Source organism: Artemia sp. Qi Xiang Cuo, chromosome 11 (assembly GCF_049724085.1).
Source record: "Artemia sp. Qi Xiang Cuo chromosome 11, ASM4972408v1, whole genome shotgun sequence".
Lineage (NCBI taxonomy): Eukaryota > Metazoa > Arthropoda > Branchiopoda > Anostraca > Artemiidae > Artemia > Artemia sp. Qi Xiang Cuo.
Window position 1 is genome coordinate 25,089,455 of NC_142804.1, and position 23,661 is coordinate 25,113,115.

General features: G+C 36.2%; 1 protein-coding gene across 1 annotated transcript in view; it reads right to left on the reverse strand.

Annotated features, from left to right (window-relative positions):
- The window catches only part of GABA-B-R2 (gamma-aminobutyric acid type B receptor subunit 2), a 302,526-nt gene that overhangs the window by 50,200 nt on the left and 228,665 nt on the right, over positions 1 to 23,661 (reverse strand). The window contains exon 10 of the mRNA XM_089096425.1: positions 21,895 to 21,994. Within this exon, the coding sequence (XP_088952551.1) occupies positions 21,895 to 21,994 (100 nt within the window). The remainder of the gene's footprint in view (positions 1 to 21,894; positions 21,995 to 23,661) is intronic.

Genomic DNA, 23,661 nt, shown 5'->3' on the forward strand with positions numbered 1-23,661 from the left:
TTGGCACACAAAGTAGGCGGAGAGACTGACTTATATACATTTTTTTTAATGAGATTTTCTCCATTAAAGTTACGCTTTAAGGCACTTAAAACACCATTGAGATAAACACTATCAAGCGACATGTAACTTATTTTGGCTAAAATTCGGTGCTAGATTTGCTACTAGGCACTAAAATGAAACTATCTGGAGGACTGCCGTATAGCAGAGGAGTAAAAAAAGGAAACAAAGAGCCATTTCTGCTTAAAATTGTGTTTGACACTAATGCTCAGTCTTCACCGAATGTCTTGTAATACCCTCGAGCTTATAGTAAGGCTTTAAACTGGCAATGTAGTCATGCAGTTCCAATTACGCTCTCAGATCAAAATTATAAAAATAATTATTATTTCTTCCGTACACATCCCGCAGTGAATAATTTGTGACTTGGTACACAATTTCAGACTAGTTAGACTAATTTTAGGAATCACTAATTAAGACTATGCGGGAAGGATTAAAAACTTTTGAAATTAGATTCGTGGTGTCCTTTTTTCTTCCCTCAATAGAAGCATGCCATAGAAGAACATTAAATTCTGTTTGGGCGAGGACAGTTGTTCGAGTCCTGGGGTTGCTGGTTATTTTTTGTGTTGAAACGGGGATCAATAGTGTCAATCTTTAAGTTCAGCCAGAGTCAACCAGCTCTAAATGGCAGCCAGGAAAACTCTAGGGAAGGTGAACAGAAACAGCCTTTCCTGGCAGAAAGGCTATGTCGATCGGCACCGACGGTTTGGACTTTCGAGACCTGTGCTGCATATTTTGTTTTCTTTTTGCCGTTGTAATTCAACTGAAATGAAGAGCGACATTTTTTTTTGCAATTAAATGTTGGCTATGGTGACTCGTTTCAGCAATTCACTAACACTTTTTTTTGGCATCCTTGATACATGCTGTAACAGACTAAAATTAATTTTTATGACCCACATTGAAACATGCCAATATTTCAAAACTTGAAAAGTCGCTATTGAGTACAAGGGCCAAAACGAGCAGAATCTGACCCACCAGCGATTCTACCTAGCAGAACTATCTACTAGCGACCACTGACTATATTTCATTCCTTCACAATTATAAGACGCCAAATCACGACAACGGATAGTAAAATGTACTAAGTTCAACAAAACATACCAACGGTGGTAAACCTAAAGTATATTTTGATCAATGCACGGATTTCGTACTACCAGTGCTTTTTTATATATATAATCAGTCCTAAATAATTAAATACTTGAAATAATGAAAGAGTGCTTGATATTCCTTCCACGATATGTGGACTGACCTGAGGATCGTAATTCCACTTTGATGCGTTGGGACAAGTAGAAGTTACGTGAATTTTGTCACTGTTCATACACTGTGCATCTGTTTTTCGGTAAAAAAGAAAATGATAATTAATGACTGGCAAATCATGGACAAGTACCATCGATTAAGGGCAGTCAAAAGGTCACGGGAGTTGAATATGACAGTCGAAGGGTTATTTCTGAACTTTTACAGCTACATTTAACTCAGTTTCTGTACTTCCGAAATAAGGTCAATTCAGATTTGTCCGTTAGAAAGGTCTTAGAAACATGTTTTAGACCCTGTCATGTTACCTTGACAGTTTTCCAAGTAAAATTAAACTGGGTGCCCTTGATCTTTCCCTTAATGAAAGTGGTATCAGAGGTGGCTAAATCCACATTTAGCCCTAATTTTCAGTGCTCGGTACCCTCTCCAGCTCTGCTTCTGATTATTAATCCATGTAAACGCATCCAGCTGTTGCAATAAGCGATTTTTATTGTTTCCAGTTGATGTAAATTCCATGAAAAAGATCGTGATAACCGTTAATAAATACAGGCAGGGCATGCTTTTAGTTAAAAATTTATAAAATTAGTTAATATCCGATTCCATGATTACTAGTCCAAGTTCAGGTGAAATATGAACAAAGTTATAAATGCGCATATAAAAGTGATTGAGGTACTTGTCTGTTAAACGAAACACACCCAAGAAATGAAGCTAGGTTAATCCTAATGAGATATACCAAAACATGATGATAATATAACACTTTAGAAACAAAATTTTGGGAACTACGACAAAGAATTATGGAAAGCAGGCCACACAAAACACATTTTATTAAATACCTAGCCTAAGCTAACTTAACCTAACCCTGACCACCTCTAAATATTAAACATTTAATTAAAATATACAAATCATAACCAATTGCAGAGAGGCAAACCGGTTTTTGTCAGATTTTGCACAACGTAATTCTTGAGTGTGTTTGGTTTAACAGACAAGTGCCGTGACTGAATTCAAAATTATCGTATAGGTTACTTTTAAAGCTATCTGTTATTTTTCCCTGACAATCACCCTTACTCGGCAAATCTAAATGTGTGGTTCATGTTAGTAACAACGACTAACGTTTTTCCGTAACAAGGGGTCTATATTATTTTAAGCTATGAGGTTTTAAACATCCACTTTAAGGTTGAGGTTTTCCAATCAACATCTACCTAGCAATGGCATCTAGACAAGTAGACATTTACATGAACAACATTTTATAATTACTGGCCGGTTTAAAAGAATAGTTCTTAAATGCCCATACAGTGTGAATATGAAATCAACATGCTAGTGCAATGTATACAAATCAATATTCATACGGGATCTAATTTCACATAATTTATTTTCTGAATGAAAACCAATAATTTTTGGTCCTCTCTCCAGAAGGAAACCCTATAAAACTCCGAGAATAACTTAAATTTTTGTTGTTAAATATTAGCTTATATCATTTTACTTTGTCATCACTCATCAAGCTCCTTTGTATTCACCTTTCTTCCCCTCTAATGTGTACATATATATCCCAAATTATATATACTCAATGAATTTTCCATTTACATTACATAATTCATTCTATATTTGACACACAAAAACACAGGGCCATGGCCGCAAAAAACAAAGAGTGAAAAAGAGAATATCGTATACAAAAACAATTAAAAGAGTCAATTTAAACAGTTGAACAAAGCGATTAAAAAAAGAAAAAAACATCATTTAAAAACATTATTACAAACAAAATAATCATATACACCCTCACGGTGGGCCATACCCACTCGAATAAGCCACCCTAGATTCCTAATACCCTACTAATAAAACACCCACTCCCTATCAATTTTTCTATCCAAGGCTCTTCATCCTCATACAAACCAAAAATTTTCTTTCTCTAATTCCTTATACCTTCAGACTTCCCCAGAAAATGCAACAAATTTTCCTCCCACTGTCCAAACATTGGAAACAGTACATCTGGGGTATATATTTGTAAATTAGCGAAAGCGCAAAGTGATGCGCTTTGAGGAATGATTTCAGTTAGTATTTTAGAATTTTTTTTGGAGTATTTTTCAAGATTTTATATTATTTCCTTTTGGAAAGGTTAACCACTAAATAAGAACTAAATTTTTCAACTTTATCTCAATTGTTTGGTCAAAACTGTTTTTTTTTGTCACTTAGTTTTAAATAAAAAAAATAGTACAGCTAACTGTTCACCCTATATAGAACCAAATAAATGTTTCTTTTTGTTTAAAAGGATTTTACACATAAGAATTTTGTGCCTATTCCTTTTACGCTTTTAAAGAAAAGTTGTCACTTACCATAGCAAATAGAGGCAAAAAAGCTTGTTCCTATTCAACAGTTTTAAATGTTAGCTGCGAAAAGAAAGTAAGGCATAGATTTCAGTTAGGATAAAAGTAATAGAACTATCTTAAAATGGGATCCATATTCTTTCTCTAAAAACAAAAGAACAATCTTTTGCTAAAGGAAACTAATTAATTTTATAAAGTTCTTAATAAGCAGCTAAGGCCTTAATAGGCCTTCCAAATCTCAAAAAGGATTACTGACATATACTCTGAGAGCTTTGGCGCCCCAAGGATATTCGAAGGATGTTATGATTTGAAGCAATATGAGCAAATAGAGGCAAAAAAGCTTGTTCCTATTCAACAGTTTTAAATGTTAGCTGCGAAAAGAAAGTAAGGCATAGATTTCAGTTAGGATAAAAGTAATAGAACTATCTTAAAATGGGATCCATATTCTTTCTCTAAAAAACAAAAGAACAATCTTTTGCTAAAGGAAACTAATTAATTTTATAAAGTTCTTAATAAGCAGCTAAGGCCTTAATAGGCCTTCCAAATCTCAAAAAGGATTACTGACATATACTCTGAGAGCTTTGGCGCCCCAAGGATATTCGAAGGATGTTATGATTTCCCAGAAGGCTATGCTGTGACTAGACAAGAAATTAACTGTCAAAATTCAGCATATTTGAAACCAAAGGCTAGAAACAGACAAATAAGAAAACAGCCAGGAAAAGTACAAAAAATAAGCAAAGGAAAGCAACAGTAAATCATTTTAAGAAGGAAGGAAATTAAACTTTCCAATTGAGTTATTCAACGAATAAATCAAATTTAGCTAGACTTGTAACAAATCGTTGAAACTTTCTCCTTGCCACTGACATAATCTAAACCATCTTTCTAAAACAGCAATCATAGACACCTAAAATTGTGCTAAATGAACCCTTTTTTTTCAAACAGTTCGTGGTAACGAACTGTAAGTAAGGAGCGACCTAGCTCATTAGTAACCGAAACTCTTAAAACCGGAATTTTGATAACAATAGATACATCAAAAGAATCAATTTTTTATGATGATTTCAAATATACAAGTTTCATTAAGTTTAGTCTTACCCATCAAAAGTTACGCTCCTGAGAAAATTTACCTTATTTTCGGAAAAAGGGGAAAACACCCCTTAAAAGTCACAGAACATTAATCAAAATCACACTATTGGATTCAGCGTATCAGAGAACCCAACTATACAGGATTCAAGCTGCTATCTGCAAAAATGTGGAATTTTGCATTTTTTGCCAGAAGAACGATCACGGGTGCGTGTTTATTTGTTTTTTTTTTTGTTTTTTTTTTCCAGCGGTGATTGTATCGACCCAGTGGTCCTAGAATATTGTGGGGGGCTTATTCGAACGGTAATTAAAAGTTCTAGTGCCCTTTTGAAGTGACCAAAAATATGGAGGGCAACTAGGCCCCCTCCCACGCTAATTTTTTTCCCACAGTCACCCGATCAAAATTTTGAGTCAACCATTTTGTTCAGCATGGTCGAAAAAATACAATAACTATGTCTTTGAGGATGACTTAATCCCCCAGTGTCCCCGGGGGAAGGTCTGCAGGTCATGAACTTTGCCCAGTGTTTACATATAGTTTTGGTTATTGGGAAGTATACAGAAGTTTCCAGGGGGGATTTTTTCTAGTAGTTGGGGGGGGGGTGGACTGCGGGTTACGAGGGAGGATCTTTCCATGGATGAAGTTTTCATAGGAGAAGGGGCAACGCTATGAAGGGGGCACCGGATTTCCCAGCATTATTTAAAAAACGATCAGAAATTAAATAAAGAAAAAATCAACTGAAAGTAAGTAGCAACATCAAAACTTAAAACGAACAGAAATTATTATGTATATGTTTGGGTTCGCCCCCTAGTCATTAACTCGCTCTTTACGTTAAAGGTTTTTGTACTATCATCAGAGCTATTTTTTGTACTTTCATCGGGGCTATTTATTCTAATTAACGGCCTTTATGATTAAGGAGTCATTCTTAAAGAATTGGAACAAAATTTGAAACCATAGCGTAAAGAGCGAGGTATTGACTGGGGGCGAAGCCCTTAATATACGTAATAAAATTATACGAATATAGAAGTTCGTTACGTAAGTTAATTCGTAAGTTACGTCAGAACAAAATTTCGAGAGAACCATTTAGCAAAAAAAAAGTAAAATTAACATGCAAATTTTGTTTTAATTATTCATGTACGGTGAGCCAAAATTAAAGCGCATTAATAAAAAAACGTTCAGATATTAAATAAAAACAAGTTTTTTTTTAACTGAAAGTAAGGAGCGACATTAAAACTTAAAACGAACAGAAATTATTACGCATATGAAAGGGGCTGTCCCCTCCTCAACGCCTCGCTCTTTACGCTACAGTTTGACTCTGTCTGCCAACTTTATTAAAAAAAAAAAAAAAACTTTAGCATAAAGAGCGAGGCGTTGCGGAGGGGACAGCCCCTTTCATGTACGGAATAATTTCTGTTCGTTTTAAGTTTTAATGTCGCTCCTTAGATACAGTTAAAATAAACTTGTTTTTTTATTTAATCACAATGACAAATCAAAATGTTCCATTTTAACTTGAAACACATGTAAAAAAGAGAAACCAAAGAATTGTTGAATCTGTTGGTGCGGCATTCAAGCATGGTTGCTAACTGCTCACGTCCAAAAAGATTGCAAATTAAGGCCAAAAACGAGTGATTTTTCCTAAAAAAGAGTGCAAGTGAAAATATTTGCTTGCAGACGTTTGCCGGTGCTTGCGCATTTCCTCTGAGGTATCAAATAGTGCATTCAAACGAAAGGTGTGCAAGTTGGTAACCCTATTCCATGGGTTAGTTACACTTCTGACGAAGTTGCCAACTACTGACGTTCAAAGAGAATGAAAACTAACACCCAAAAAGAGTACTTTCACTCTCCCACATCTCCTCTGGGGTAAAAAAGAGTGCATTTTACATGAAAGTCGTGCAAGTTGGCAACCCTGCATTCAACTGGCTTAAGTTTTTCTCGCGCGAATTTTCACATGGGCTGGCATTGCCGTTGCCATTTGGTGACGTCTAAAAAGATTGCATATCAAGGCCAACAAAGAGGGATTTTTCCTCAAAAAGAGTACAAGTAAAAAATATTTGCGCACGCGTCGCTGCTGCCATGTGCGCATCCCCTCTCCCGCATCCCCTCTGAGCAGTGTTTCCACTTCTGCCGATTTCTCGGGATATCTACCAAATTTTTAATCCATCTCCCGACAAAAAAAGAAGACGCCGAATCTTCCGAAAATCTTCAGAAAACTTAATCCCCAGAAATTTTACCTTGTGGTCATTCTTTGTTTTTTTATTACCTGGCCGTTGTCTGTGGTCTTTTCAGGATTTTCTCTAACGTCCCAGGCAATTGAGGTAGCGCGATTTGAATTTATTGGCATATGTATGAACATTGCCCATTATCCATTCCACAGTGATTGCATTGATTTTCTGTTTTTGATCATTCAAGCACCTTCAAGGTTTGTAATTAACTAATTATTTTCAATTGATAAACTAACCAAAGGTGTCGGCTTGCACCAAGAAGATGGGAACTAGCACTGTGTGGGTCCAGCTGACTCAGTAGGTTCAAAACGATCCAAAGTAACTACAAATTTAAAGAAATATAAAAAATTAGGCTTTATCTGCAGTTGCTCTGTAAAACTGAAGGGGTTTGCATCAAATGATCTAGTACAAGATACAGAGACGAAAATTGCAGCATTTTGAAAACAATTTACCAGTTTAGCTGGTTGACAAGTTAATCCCATTCGTGAAAAATATGCCGCATAAGAATGTTACTGATAAAGTAAGATTGGGTAAACAGAAAGTGACAAATATAGTCCGCCAGGGCCTGTCAGTGTATATCGCGAAGAAAGGATAAAAAACGAGGACAATTAACAGCCAGTGAAAAAATTGAAATTAGTCTTATTGAACCCAAAAAGGCTAAGTCACCCACCCACCCGTGGCCCATATTTAAGACGCTACTTGTTGCCAGGGTGGTCGAGAAGTTTCATTGACAAAGAGTGGCGAGAACACTCCAATAGTGTCAATGATGATGAAACAGTAATTCTGACAGCCGTGGATTACTGGAAATTGGCTTTAAGTGTGAGGAACCCCACCGTGGAAACCAAACTTAGCCAAGTTTGTACAATACTTGTTTTCCTTGCAATTTTCGAACGTAGCTTCAGAAAGACTGTTCAGCTTACTCAATGAAGTAAAGACAGACAGAAGGAATCGTTTGGTAACAATAACTTTGGCTTCCACAATTCAGACGAAACGAGCCGGAGTTACAGCAGACACACTGACGGTTGACCAGCCCCTCAGAAAGAGACTTAAAAGAGTAGTCACGTCTGCCTGCAGAGCTGAGTTACTGCATGATCAGAGTGGGCTGCTCACATAAAAAGCCATGCGATTGACACAGATTATCAATGTAATGCGGTATCTGAAAGTTTTGCTATTTTTATACTTTTTTTTCAGTTATGTGAATACTAATTAGCTGCGACTTTGCGTTTTCTCTTTATCATTTGTGAATAACTCTGGGGATGGTGGTAAAAAAAAAAATATATCCGCTTAACTCAGACTCAATGGTTTAAGGCCTGGTGTCCGTATTTTGTGCAGATTTTCTGTCTCCGTCCCTGAACTTCGCGGGCTGTCATGTGGAACCTGAAATGGCGAGAAAAAGTAGGGGTCGATGAGGAAAAATGTCTTAATTAAACAGCTTTAGAGTCAGAATGAAATACGACTGCACTTAGTTTCAAAATTAAATACATATCAAGCTTCTAGCTGCTTCCTTTTATCACGTTTGACAAAGTTTATCGACGAATTTTCTATCTGTAATTGCATCTGGCTCCAGTAAATCTGTACTATGAACTTTTCGAATGTTGTACTTTATTTGCAAATTGCTCGAACAACTTCAAAAAAATAATACAAAATAAAAAAAAAATCATACTGAAAATTCTATGAATCATGAGATCCATCTCCCGATTTTCTCCCGAATCCTGAGAGCCATATCCCGATTTTCTCCCGAAAATTGTCAAGATTTTACAGATTGTTTCAAAAGATTGCGTTTCACAGGAAAAGTGTGCAAGTTGGCAGCCCAGCTTGGCACAACAGGTGGTAATTATGTTCAATATTTGGAACTTGAACAGAAGGTGGCCGAAACGGATCATCAATTAAAACAGCACTCACGGACAGGGTTACCAACTGCCGACGTCTAAGAAGACTGCAAATCAAGGCAAAAAGAGGGAATGTTTCTCAAAAAGGGTGCTAGTCAAAAATTTGCGCGCACGTGCAGTCAAGCCAAATACCGCACCATATCAACACAAAAAAAAATTGTTAACATATTTTTATTCGCAAAATAAAATGTTAAAACATTGTTTCTTGTAAATTTGTTTCCGATTAATAAGAAAGCTAATAAACTAAATTATTCATTATATGTCCAAAGAATGGGTGTGCCAAACAGCTTCTGAATTCAATTTTTTTTTAACTTTGATCAACTTCTTCTTAAATGTTAGAAAATACTGGAAAGAAGACTGTGGGACGGCACAGACAGTGATAACAAAGATCACACTAGGTAGCTGTTGTATGTTTTGCAATGAAATGATTTAACTTGAAGTTTTTTATTTCGCTAACACTTTTTCTATCACCATTTCGTAAAAGAGTGCAAAGAACTAATAATTGGTAAAAAGAGTGCAATTCCAGTTTATGGAGGAAAAGAGTGCAATGAGATAAAAAAGAGTGCATTGCACACGAAAAGTATGCAAGTTGGCAACCGTTCTCTCGAATACTTAGTAAATTAAGTGATTTCAGAGCTAAATTGTGGCCAACATATTTTCCCGCAAGAACAATCCTTAGAGCTTGTTTCTCGATCTTCTACAAATGATATGATCTATAGAAAGTAAAGTAGAACTTTATACATATGCCATTCGGATTAACGCTTTATGATATACAGAATGGGACCTAATTTTGTGTGTGGAGGGGCAGTGGCGTCATTTCGTCAAAACCTTAGGGGAGGGAGGGTAAAATTTGAAGCCAATCACCCAAGTCAGGGAAAAGACAGTGAAAATGAAAAATGAGACATATAGTACCGTCCGAGTAAATGTATACTAAAGAAAATTGATCTGTGTCTGTGGCTGCTTGAATTATGTAGTCCCGTCTTAGTTTTGACAAGAATTTGGAAGACGCTAAATTTCTGCTAAGGGGACAAACTGGGGTCTAGGGGGAAATTGCCCCACTCTCCCTATTGCAAATTGCGCTCCTGTGGAGGAGGAACAGAAAAACATGAGAGTGGTGTTTTATAATATATATAAATTCAAAAGGTTTTCCTGATTAAATTTTAATGTATCCAGGATAAGGCTCCAATAATGGTCGTAACAGAACCTATGGAATTTTAGAACACTGAATGAGATTGAGAGGGATATATGTAACAAATTTCTCTTTTTCAGACAGTTCGTGGTAACAAACTGTAAGTAAGGAGCGACCCGGCTGAATGGTAACCGAAACTCTAGAAAACGGTATTTTGATACCAATAGATACATCAAAAGAATCATATTTTGATGCTGATTTCAAATATATAAGTTTCATCAAGTTCTATCCATCAAAAGTTACGTGCCTGAGAAAATTTAGCTGATTTTCGAAAAAAGGGGGAAAGACCCACTAAAAGCTATAGAACCTTAATGAAAATCACACCATCGTATTAAGCGTATCAAAGAACCCTACTGTAGAAGTTTCAAGCTCCTATCTACAAAAATATGGAATTTTGCATTTTTTGCCAGAAGAAAGATCACGGATGCATGTTTATTTTTTTTTTTTTTTTTTCCAGGAGTGATCGTATTGACCCAGTGGTCCGAGAATATCGTAGGAGGGCTCATTGGAATGGAAATTAAAAGTTCTAGTGCCCTTTTTAAGTGACCAAAAAATGGAGGGCAACTAGGCCCCCTCCCACACTCTTTTTTTCCCCAAAGTCACCCGATCAAAATTTAAGATAGCCATATTGTTCAGCATGCTCGAAAATATTATAAGTATGTCTTTTAGGATGACTTAATCCCCCAAAGTTCCCGGAGGGAGGGCTGAAAGTTATGAACTTTACCCAATGTTAACATATAGTATTGGTTATTGGGAGGTATACAGACGTTTTCAGGGGGACTTTTTCTGGTAGTGGGGGGAGGGTCGGGGTTATGTGGGAGGATCTTTCCATGAAGAAATTTTTCATGGGGGAAGGGACATTGCTATGAAGGGGACGCCGGATTTCCCAGCATTATTTAAAAAAAGATCAGAAAATCAGAAATTAAATATAAAAAAAAGGGTTTTCAACTGCATCAGCAGCAACATCAAAACAAAACGAACAGAAAATATTACATATATGATTGGGTTGACTCCCTAGTCAATACCTCGCTCTTTAAGCCAAAGATTTTTTAATACTTTCATAAGAGCTATTTATTCTAATTAACGGCCTTTGTGATTAAGTGGTTATTTTTAAAGAATTGGAACAATATTCGAACTTTATCTTAAAGAGTAAGGTATTGACTAGGGGATGAACCCCCTAATATACGTATTAAAAATATATTAAAAATATATGAACATAGAAGTTCGTTACGTAAGTTAATTCGTAAGTTACGTATATTTATTACTAATAAAACGTTAGTAAATAAAATTAAACAAGTTTCGAGAAAGCCATTTAACCAAATAAAAGCAAATTACTATGCAAATTTTGTTTTAATTATTCATGTACGGTGAGACAAGATCAAAACCTGCATTAATTCAAAAACGTTCAAAAATTAAATAACAAAACAGGTTTTTTTAACTGAAAGTAAGGAACGACGTTAAAACTTAAAACGAACAGAAATTATTGCGTATATGAAAGGGGCTGTCCCTTTCTCAAAGCCTCGCTCTTTACGCTAAAGTTTGACTTTCTCACAACTCTATTTTTTTAAACAATAAAAAACTTTAGCGTAAAGAGCGAGGCGTTGAGGAGGGGACAGTCCCTCTAATATACGGAATAATTTCTGTTCGTTTTAAGTTTTAACGTCGTTCCTTACTTTCAGTTAAAAAAACTTGTTTTTTTTATTTAATTTAAGGAAAGAGAAAAGGTGGCAAAGCCGAACGAGCAACCAAGTGGAACAGGCTATGGATTTTATGGTTCTAGGTGAATAACCCCCAGCGAATACCCTCGGAAAATACCCCCCTGGAAAATACCCCCCCCCCGAAAAATACCCCCCGAGGAAAATGCCCCCGAGGAAAATGCCCTCCCCCACGGAAAATATCCATCCCCCACGGAAAATACCCAGCCGGAGAAAATACCCCCCCCCCGGAAAATAGTCCCCCCCTGCGGAAAATATCCCTCGGAAAATACCCACCTGCGGAAAATACCCCCCCCGGAAAATATCCCCCGGAAAATACCCCCCTTAAAATACCCACCTGAGGAAAATACACCCCCCGGAAAATATCCCCCTCTACCACCCCCCCCCCAAAAAAAAATACCCTGCCCCCCGCGGAAAACATGGTTTTCTAAATTTAAGAATTTTACTTGAGTTTTATTTTTTTAATATCCCTAGGAGGATGGAATTTTGGCACTTTGTATTATGCGCCAGTCACTGAAGTTTACGCTGTTTAAAATTCGATAACACATGGTGTTTTTGTTAGTTTCTTCGTTACTTTAGAAATAAATTTGCGCTATAGATTTGCACATTAAGGGGGGGGGTAAGCATAACGGGTCTGCATGCAAAATGTGTTTGGTACAATTATTCTGTAAATTAGATAGATAGACAAATAAGTGTATTTTAAAGCCAAATATACGGCCATGAACACAGTAAAATAACATAAATGAATATAGTGAATGGGGGGGGGGGTTGTGTGTCCCCCCCCCAAAAAAATGCCCTCCCCCACGAAAAATACCCCTCCCCCTCCTTTGGAAAGTAACCCCGACGGAAATACCCCCTCCTTGGAAAGTGCCCTCGTGGAAAATACCCTCCCCCCCGGTGGAAAATAAGGTTTCTAAATTTGAAAATTTTATTTGAGTTTTGTAAAGTTTTGTTGAAAAGTGCTTAAGAACGGGAAAAAGAGGAATTTACACACCATAAGTGTCTTAAAAACTTAGAAAAAAAAACACAAATCCATTTGTGTTGAAAAGGCTTCCATATGATTTTCTGCAATTTTTGGTAGTATCGGGTGCCAAATTAAAAAAAAAAATAAATGAAGAAGAAAAACAATTTAGGCAAACAATCATCAAAATAAGCTAAAAAATATGGCACCATAAAGTTTAAGAAGGTTTGGCTGTCCTTCGAAAAGACAATTGGCTTTGGAAACCAACACATTCTAAATTGTTTAAGTTTTTACGGACAAAAGCGTTGTCAACAGGGAAGGGGGGTCATGGCCCCCACCTGGAAATTTGGGACTATATAGCAATTATAATGAAACCATAAAAAAAACTCAAATAAAAGTTTCAAATTTAGAAACCTTATTTTTCACAGGGGAGGAGGGTATTTTCCACGAGGGTATTTTCCGTGGGGGAGGGCATTTTTTGGGGGGTTTACCCTCCCCCCCCATTCACTATATTCATTTATGATATTTTACTGTGTTCATAACCGTATATTTGACTTTAAAATACACTTATTTGTCTGTCTATCTAATATGTGGAATAAATGTACCAAACACATTTTGCACGCAGACCTGTTATACTTACCCCCCCCCCCCACCCAATGTGTGAATCTATAGCGCAAACTTATTTGTAAAGTAACGAAGAAACTAAAAAAAAAATCGGTGTGTTCTCGAATTTTACACACCGTAAACTTGAGTGAGTGGCGCATAATACTACAAGTACCAAAATTCCATCCTCCTTCCGAAATTAAAAAAATCAAACTCAAATAAAATTCTCAAATTTAGAAAGCCTTATTTTCCACGGGGGGTATTTTCTGCGGGGGGCATTTTCCTCGGGGGGTGTTTTCCGGGGGGGGGGGGTATTTTCCGCGGGGGGCATTTTCCGGGGGAATTTTCCGCGGGGAGGTATTTTTCGGGGGGGGGGGGGTATTCGCGGGGGGGGGGGGTAAATGCCGGCTACGGATTTTATACCCTATTCTCTGTCCGAGAAATCAACTGGAATAGTTGATTGAAGTTGACTGGAATACCTTGAAGTTTTTTTCTCAGAGTGGAATCTTTTGGTTGCTATACATGCAGACATTTGACGGTTTGATATTTCTGAACAAAGGTGTTAGATGAGATTCACATTCACATTGACCCTGCGGGTCTTTTATCTACTCAAAATGGTAGCGGGCTGATTTAACCAAGAAAAGTAAAAGGGATTTTTCAAATTTCCCTTCATCTGAACAAGAAGTGACAGATGTATGCAGGAAGCTGGCTGTTGCCGTATGCGGTATACGGAAGAAAGAAAGGCAATTTTGGTTCACTAAATGCTCTTCGAGTCTACCTTTTCCATAAGAAAATAGGCCTTGAAATGTTCACAGACTGAGATCACTTTCGGTTCCACTTAAAGCTTGACGTTTTCAACTCTAAATCCCGCCTCATGAATAAGAAATGCTTTAGATTATTCATAGCCCATTCAGCTTTTGATGAGATTAAATAAAAAAAAACAAGCTTTTTAAACTGAAAGTAAGGAGCGACATTAAAACTTAAAACGAACAGAAATTATTCTGTATATGAAAGGGGCTGTCCCCTCCTCAACACTTTGCTCTTTACGCTAAAGTTTTTTATTGTTTTAAAAAATAAAGTCGTGAGACAGAGTCAAACTTTGGCGTAAAAAGCGCGGCGTTGAGGAGGGGGCAGCCACTTTCATATACAGAATAATTTCTGTTCGTTTTAAATTTTAATGTCGCTCCTTACTTTCAGTTTAAAAAACTTGTTTTTATTTAATTTCTGATCGTTTTCAGTTGATGCAGCTTTTATTTTGGCTCACCGTCATTGAATAAGTAAACAAAATTTGTATAAAAATTTTACTCTTCTTTTGCTAAATGGATGTCTCTAAATTTGGTTATGACGTAATTTACAAATTAACTTACGTAGCTAACTTCTATATTCGTATATTTTTCTTCTGGCAAAAAATACAAAGTTGCAGATTTTTGCAAATATGAGCTTGAAACCTATGTAATAGGGTTTCCTCATACGCTGAATCTGACGGTGTGATTTTCATTAAAATTCTTTCATTTGTAGGGGATGTTTTCCCCCTCTTTAAAAAATCGGGTAAATTTTCTCAGGCTCGTAGCCTTTGATGAGTAATACTAAACTTAATAAAATTTATATATCTCGAAACAGCATTATAGACCCATTCTTTTGATTTATTTATTGACTTCAAAATTCCGTTTTTAAAAGTTTCGATTACTATTGAGCTGTATCGCTTTTTTTTTTTTTATTGTTTTTTTTTATTACGTATATGTTATTACGTATATTAGGGGGTTTTCCCCTCAGTCATTACCACGCTCTTTACGTTAAAAGTTAATAAAAATTTAATTCACAAACCTCTGAACCACAAAGACCGTTTAATTAGAATATATAGCTCTTTTTAAAGCACTAAAAAAAACTCTAGCTTAACGAGCGCGGTATTGCAGGGGGCGACACCCCCCTCACGTACGTTATAATTTCTGTTCGTTTAAAGCTCTAATGTTGCTTCTTATTTTCAGTTGAAAAAAACTTGTTTTTTTTTAATTTAATTTCTGATCGTTTTTTAAATAATGCTTGGAAATCCGGCGCCCCCTTCATAGAAATGTCTCTTACCCCAAAGAAACATCCTCCACGGAAAGATTCTCCCGAGTAACCCCCTCCTACAGCCCCACCCTCCAGAAAAAAATCCTTCCTGAAAATGTCTGTATATTTCCCAATAACCAATAAATAATGCTGGCAAGTCCGGCGCCCCCGTCTTCGCAACTTCCCTGCCCCCATGAAAACTTCCTTCATGGACAAATCCTCCAACGTAACCCCCTACCCCCCCCCCCCCCACTACCAGAAAAAACCCTCCTGAAAACTTCTGTATACTTCCTAATAACCAATACTATATGTTAACATTGGGTAAAGTTCATAACTTTTAGCCCTCCCCCCGGGGACTTCGGGAGATAAAGTTATACTAAAAGACATAGTTATCATATTTTTGACCATGCTGAACAAAATGGCTATCTAAAAATTTTGATCGGGTGACTTTGAGAAAAAAATGAGCGTGGGAGGGGGCCTAGTTGCCCTCCAATTTTTTTTGTCACTTAAAAAGGGCACTAGAAGTTTTAATTTACGTTCCAATGAGCCCTCCCACGATATTCTAGGACCACTGGGTCGACACGATTACACCTGGGAAAAAAAAAAACAAAAAACAAAAAAAAAAATAAACACGCATCCGTGATCTTTGTTCTGGCAAAAAATGCAAAATTCCACATTTTTGTAGATAGGAGCTTGAAAACTCTACAGTAGGGTTCTCTGATACAATGAATATGATGGTATGATTTTCAGGAAGGTTCTATAACTTTTAGGGGGTCTTTCCCCATTTTTTTTTAAATCAGCCAAATTTTCTCAGGCGCTTAACTTTTAATGGGTAGCACTAAACTTGATGAAAGTTATATATTTGAAATCAGCCTTGAAATCTGATTCTTTTGATGTATCTATTGGTATCAAAAACCCGTTTTCTAGAGTTTCGGTTACCATTGAGCCAGGTCGCTCCTTACTTATTGTTCGTTACCACGAACTGTTTGATTCACAATATCACTGGCGTCAGTTCATGAACATTTAGGGGAGGAAAGAATATATTTTATAAGATTTAGGGTATAGGGGCAAATCTCCCCTGCCCCCTTTACTGCATCAGTGGCCTGTTTCGATCCAGAGATTGCCATCATATTATGCTTGTGCAAGTGGCGGTAGGTCAAGCTTCGCTTGTGCTGCACTAAAAAAATCGTAGTTTGATGGGCATTTGTGAACATTTATGTATGTATTAATTAAACAACAACTTTCCGAAAATGAAGTTTTTTGAAGAAAAGTAAAGAGACGTATTAAACTTAAGACCAGCAAAAATAAATTTCTTTAATAATTTATACTCAGAACGACCAGAAATTACTGTTAAAGAATAAATGAAACTCAAAACGAACAGAAATTGAATAAACAATCATAGCAAATAAAACACACAGCAAATGCTAATATAAATGAGTAAATAAATCTTAAAAAGAGTAAAACTTAATTAAATACTCAAATCAAACTTAAAACGAACAAAAATCACTACAAGCAAGACTTTACCTACTGTCTCTTTCCCTAACTGTAAAAGTCTAAATTCTACTGCGTCGTTTGCGTTTTATTGAAAAGTATACGAGTCATGGAAAGAACTTGGAAAGTCCTTGGAAAGAACTAATAAAATTAAAATGAATGTTTGATATACAATGATATTAATTGCTTAAAAATCAGTAGCAAAACTGCAAAACTCACATACTAGTACTATTAAGACTAAGGGTAGGCTATAAAGGTGAATATTTGAGAAAATATAGAGGAGAAATATGAACTAAACAAAAGCATAGCCTACTCTGTGCATGCAGATTGTCGAAAGGGCGTACCTCAGGAATGGATGAAAATATTAAGTTGAAAATTTCAGAGAATGCTTGAAGGGAAAGATCAATTGGCCAAAAGACAATATTTGCATGCTACTACCACTATTACTACTACTACTACTGCTGCTGCCACTAAAACTACTGCTTCTGTTGCGAGTACTGCCAAGGCTGATGGTATCGAAGTGAAAATTCAAGGAAATATTGCTGGGAAAGTTAAATTAAATAAGACAATGCTATGTACATACAGATTGTCAAAAGGACGTATCAGCAATATCCTTGGAAAGGCTTACCGTTTCAAACTGAAACTTCTAGGGCATTGTGAGAGGGATGTCCAACTGGCCAAAAGGCATTATGTTTATACTGCAACTGCGATTAGTACTGCTACTACTACTGTTACTACTTCTACTTATACAACACTATGCCTGCCACTAGTCCTATGGTACTAGTACAGTTAATGCTAAGGGTATGAAGGTGAAAATTTGAGAGAATATTAAGGGGAAATCTGAAGTAAATCAAATACACTATGTGCATGCAGATAGTAAAAAAAAAGTGTATCTAAGTAATGGATTAGGAAATTATGTTAGAATTTTTAGGAACTGCTTAAAGGGGAAAATCAATTGACCAAAAGGCAATATGCGCACGCTACTACCAATACTACTACCACTGCTACTGCTACTACTATTCCTACTACAACTGCTCCAACAACTATTTCTATTGCAACTTCTTCAAACACTAGGAGTATTAAGATAAAATTTTTCGGAAGTGTTGTGGGGAAGTTCAATTAAATTAAAACACACAACGGATATAAGGGTTATCAAAAGGACATACCTACCCTTTTGATAATTATTTTTTTTCACCATGGCACTTCGTACAGAAGGAGTTGTCATAGTAACTTCGAAAGCAGCTTATTTGACTAAAAATTGAAAGTTCTAGTGCTCTTTTTAAGAGTCAAAAGTGTTTAGCTCTCCCTCTACCCACTCTCATCATTTCTCCAAACAAATCCAATCAAAATTTTGAGATAATGATCTTGTCCAGCATAGTTGAAAGGTCCAGTAACTATGTTTTGGGCATGTCAGCCCCCCCCCCTATCCTTAGGGCAAGGGCTGTAAGTTATGCAATTCGTTCATTGTTTACATGTAGTTTATGTTATTGAGAAAGGTGGGTATGTTTTACCTTTGCTTTCCAAAAAGACGTAGGGCATTCAGGTGAGCCTTTCACAGAAAGTCACGAGGAGTAATGAACTAGATCAAAACACGCTATGTGCATATGGGTTGTCAAAAAGGCTTAACTCAGGTATGACTGAGTATATTAATTTGGAACTTTTAGAAAATAATAAGGGAGATGATCAATCGACCAGAAAGGCAATATTTGCACGCTACTACTACAACTACTACTAAAACTACTACTACGACTACTGCTATGACTACTACCATCACTACTACTACTAGTACTACTACTGTCATTAAAGATAGTGCTTATGTAGCGAGTCATGTAGCGTTATATGCCGAGTGGTACCAAGGCTGAGGATATTAAGATGAACATATGAGGAAATGTTGAGGGAAACTTGGACTACATCAAAACATACTATGTGAATATAGATTGTCAGAAGGGTGTATCAAGATGAAACATCTGGGGTATCGTGAGGGCGATGTTCAACTAACCAAAAGGCAACATGTGCATGCTACTACTGTTATTAATACTGCTTCTACTACTGCTACTGCTACTATTACAGCTATTACTGCTCCTACTACAACCACTTCTTGCTTATTGCTAGTGCTATTAAGACTAAGCGTATGAAGGTAAAAATCTGAGAGAATATTGAGGGGAAATTTGAACTAAATCAAAACACAGTAAATGTATGTAGATTGTCAAAGGGGCTTATCTCAAGAATGGATTTGGGTATTAAGTTTTAACTTTCAGAGAAAGGTTAAAGGAGATGATCAATTGACCAAAAGGTAATATTCGTACGCTACTACTAATACTACCACTGTAACTTTTACTACTACTGCTGCTACTACTACTACTACTACTACTACTCCTACTACTACTACTACTACTACTACTACTACTACTACTACTGCTACTACTCCTACTACTACTACTACTACTACTACTACTACTACTACTACTACTACTACTACTACTACTACTACTACTACTACTACTACTATTACTACTGCTACTGCTGATTCTACTACTACTACTATTGAAATTACTACAATTATTGTAGCTACTTGTATGGCTAAGATTGTTAAGAAGAAAATTTCTGGATGTGTTGAAGGAAAGTTGAACTAAGTTAAAACTATGAATATACAGGTTATCAAAAAGGCATATCGGCAATGTTGTAGAGCTAATTGTATTAATTTCAAACTTCCAGGGCTTGATCAGGGTGATGTTCAACTTTACCAAAAGACAATATTTTTTTCATTTTATTTACTTAATAACAATTATTGAACTATAGCAATTATTCACAATCAGTAGTATGTTAATCCTACTGCTGCTACTAGTACTAGTGCTTTACTGTTAATACCACTACTAGTCCTAAAACAAGTACTACTACTCTGACTACTATTTCATCTATACCCAAGTGAAATTTACCCAAGTGAAATTTTCATGGAATTTTTAGGTGGAAGTTGAAGTGAATCAGAACACGAGTATTGGAGTAATAGAACTTGAATAATGACTGCATACAGTTTTTCAAAAGGGCGTATCAGAAATAGCTTAGGAACCGTTTGGTGTAAGAATTTGAAACTTACAGGGCTTGTTGTGAGGGATGTTGAACTAAACAAAATGCAATATTTGCAACCTAATACTACTGCTACTACTGCTATTACTATTACTAATGCTACTGCCACTGCTACTACTACTACTACTAATAATAATAATAATACTACTGCTACTACTACCGCTACTACTACTATTGCTACTACTACTACTACTACTGCTACTAAAGCTAATGGCATTAAGGCAAAATGTTTGGGAATATCAAACAGTTCGTGGTAATGAACGTAGTAAGGAGCGACTCGGCTCAATAGTAACCGAAACTCTGAAAAACAGAATTGATATTTATATCAATAGCAATATCAAAATAAGCTGCTTATTATGCTAATCCCAAATGTATAAGATTAATCAAGTTTATTGTTACCCATCAAAATTTACGAGCCTGAGAAAATTTGCCTGAAGTTTGAAATTAGGGGAAACACCCCCTAAGAAGGAAGCTTAATGAGTTTCACACCATCGGATTCAGCATATCTGGGAACACTACTGTAGAGAGTTTCAAGCTCCTATATACAAAAATGTGCAATTTAGGATTTTTTGCCAGAAGGAAGATCACGGATGCGCGTTTATTTTTTTATTTTTTTTCCCCAGGGGTGATCGTATCAAAATATTGGTCCTAGAAGATCGAGAGAGGATGCATTTGAACGGAAATTAAAAGTGCTACTGCTCTTTTTATGTGACAAAAAAAAATGGACGGCAACTAGCCCCCCTCCCACGCCCCGTTTTCCCCCAAAATTATCCGATCGAAATTTTGAGAGATCCATTTTGTTCATTCTAGTTAAAAGATCCAATAAACATGTCCTTTGCGGTGAAAATAAGCCCCCACACTCTGTGAGGGATAGGCATGTACATTTGGGAAGTATACAGACATTTTTAAGGGGCGGGATTTTATGTTTGGGGTGCGTTTCCACAGGGAGAATTTTCCTTTGAAAGAAAATTTTTGGGGGTGAACTTTCCAGGGGAAATTTTACACTGGGGGATTTGACACAATTCCTATACGAAATTCTTTTTATTTGTCTTACTTTCTCTTAACCAACTTAATTCTGCACGTGGAGAGGTTCCGAAGGAATTGTCCGAGGGTTATTTTTAGCGTGTTTGGATCTGTGGGAAAAAATTTCCACGGAAGAGGGGAGTTCTGGAGTAATCGAAAAACGATTAGAAATTAAAGTCTTTTCCAAATGAAAATACACTAAGGAGAATTTTTCAGTCTGAATTGTCCGCAAGAAATTTTACGGGGGGGGGGGGGATTTTCAGCGAGGATGGAACTGTCTGGAGGGAATTTTACAAGGAGATGGGTATATTTTTACGTTGGAGCAAGTTTCCACGGAGGAATTTGCCGTGAAGCACTTTTTAGAAAAGCTTCCTATTCTAATTAAACAGCTCATGTGTTTCAATAGCCATTCTTAAGAAATCTGGACAAACAGTCAAACTTTAGCGTAGAGAGCAAGGTATTAAGGAGAAGGCAACCCTTCATTTACGGAATAATTTCTGTTCGTTTTGAGTTTTAATGTTGCTCCTTACATTCAGTTAAAAAAAATTGTCAAATGAATTGTAAACAAAAATGATTCACAACGAAATTTGCGGTTAAAAGACAAGCGACAGCAAGAATCGCAACGAATCACAAACGAAAATGACGAACAAGAAAATTTGTGCTTAGAAGACATGTAACAACGAGCCTTTTCAATCGAATAGGAAGCAGACGCATGCTAATTATAAAAGGTGACGAACGACTCCGAACAGCTAAAGCAAAAGGCGAACAAAAATGACGTTCAACGAGTGAGGATCCACAGCAAATTGCAACAAAAAACTGAACTATGTAATAATATAATTAAAGAAACAAATGTTTCTTTAAAAAAGTTTCTACAGCTGACATTTTTTCTACATGTTCAAAATCTTTAAGATAAACAAGCTATTAAATAAAGTACTGCAAAAGAAAACTAAACTTTTATAGAGTGTCATACCTTTTCGGCATGGTTTTCTTCTTGCAACAGACGATGTAACTTCGCTCGTTTCTATGAATGACGTTTCCATTAGTTCTTCACCCAACTCCTTAGCGAGTGCCTAGAAATGAACTTGACTATACCTCGTTTAGTCTGGTACACGAATAAACGATTACAGCCAAATCATATTCATAACCCACGTAAATGTTCAGCAGAGACAAATCCAGAGGGATAAATTTGACCACCCCCCATGCTGTACAAATTCAATAGTGCTTCACATGTTTCATTAATGCCCTTTATTATTTTTTAACCATTTCAAATATTACAGATTAGGGGTTCAGCGGTACGAGGGCTCCGAATCAATGAGGAGATGTTAGAATAGGATTATAGTTCTCCCCAAGGCCGTATCCAGGGGGATTACCCGGTTTGAACCCCCCCCCGAAATTTTTGACCGAGTCGAAAATAAGTCGAAAATTAGTAAAACCTAGGTAAAAATCAGTACAATTAGTCGAAAACTGAGTCAAAAATTAGTAACCCCCCCCCCCCAAAAAAGTCAAAAATTAGTAACCCCCCCCCCTCGAAAAAAAATCCTGGATCCGCCCTTGGTTTTCCCTATAGAGAAGGCCAGAAATCTCTCTAAACAGCCTTTACGTTTAGAAATCCTAATTATAGGTCAATCCCGCACATCACTCCTTGACCCATTAAACATTATAGCAATCACAGAACTTATTTGCGGGCTTGAACATCTTTGAAGGGATTATCCAGTCCGCAAATACGGCATTTATGTTTTTATTAACTTTTCAAGTTTAATGCTTGCATTTTGTCATATACCATGAAATGGTGATACCAAATTTGATTCAAAACTCACAAGATAAATCTAGATATTTAATGTTTGTGGTTTGGTATTTTTAAACTCGCTTTGGCCGTAGTTATCCAGAAAAAGTCAAACCAGAAAAAAAAAATCGTTCTTTGCACATATGCAGTCCCCGAACCGCGGTTTGTTCCAACAGTAGGTACCAAATGCAACCAACAAATGCTAATTGAATAAGGTCCTTATTGATTCTGAGGATCTTATGGATGAAGCACAATATCTGAAGTCTATATAAACATTACCATTGGAAAGTAAAGTCATTGAGTTGCATTGTTTAGAATGGCGAGAGAACAATTTGCATTCTTTCAAGATTGGAGTAAATATATACCTTTAGATTTTAATCCTTTGTTAAAGGAAATGCTCGACTAATTTCCAAGACAATATTCTTTCTTATGCTAACTTTACTTCAATAAATGTTTTCTTCACCAAGTTTCTTTTTTATGCTTATGATTTTCTAAAACAATATTTTTTTCTGCTAACTGAACCTACATGTAATTTTTTCCCCTAAATTTTTGTTTGCTAACTAATTTTAAACTTTTTTTCTGCTAACTAAACTTTAATACTTTTTTCTTCAATAATTTTTTTTTATCGTAATTAGTTTTCTAATATTTTTTTCTGGCGTAACTGAATTTTAGTAACTGAATTTTTCTTCAGGTAACTGAATTTCCATACAAAATTTTCTTCACTATGATTTTTTATGCTAACTAAACTGAATATACTTTTTTCTTCACTAAGTTTATTTTGATAACTAATTTTAAAGCCAATTTTTTTGGGAACAAAATGCTAATGAGTGTTTCTTCTAAAGTGTTTTTTTTTAATTGTAACTAGTTTTCTAGGACAATATTTTTCTTCAGGTAACTGAATTTCCATACAAAATTTTCTTCACTATGATTTTTTATGCTAACTAAACTGAATAT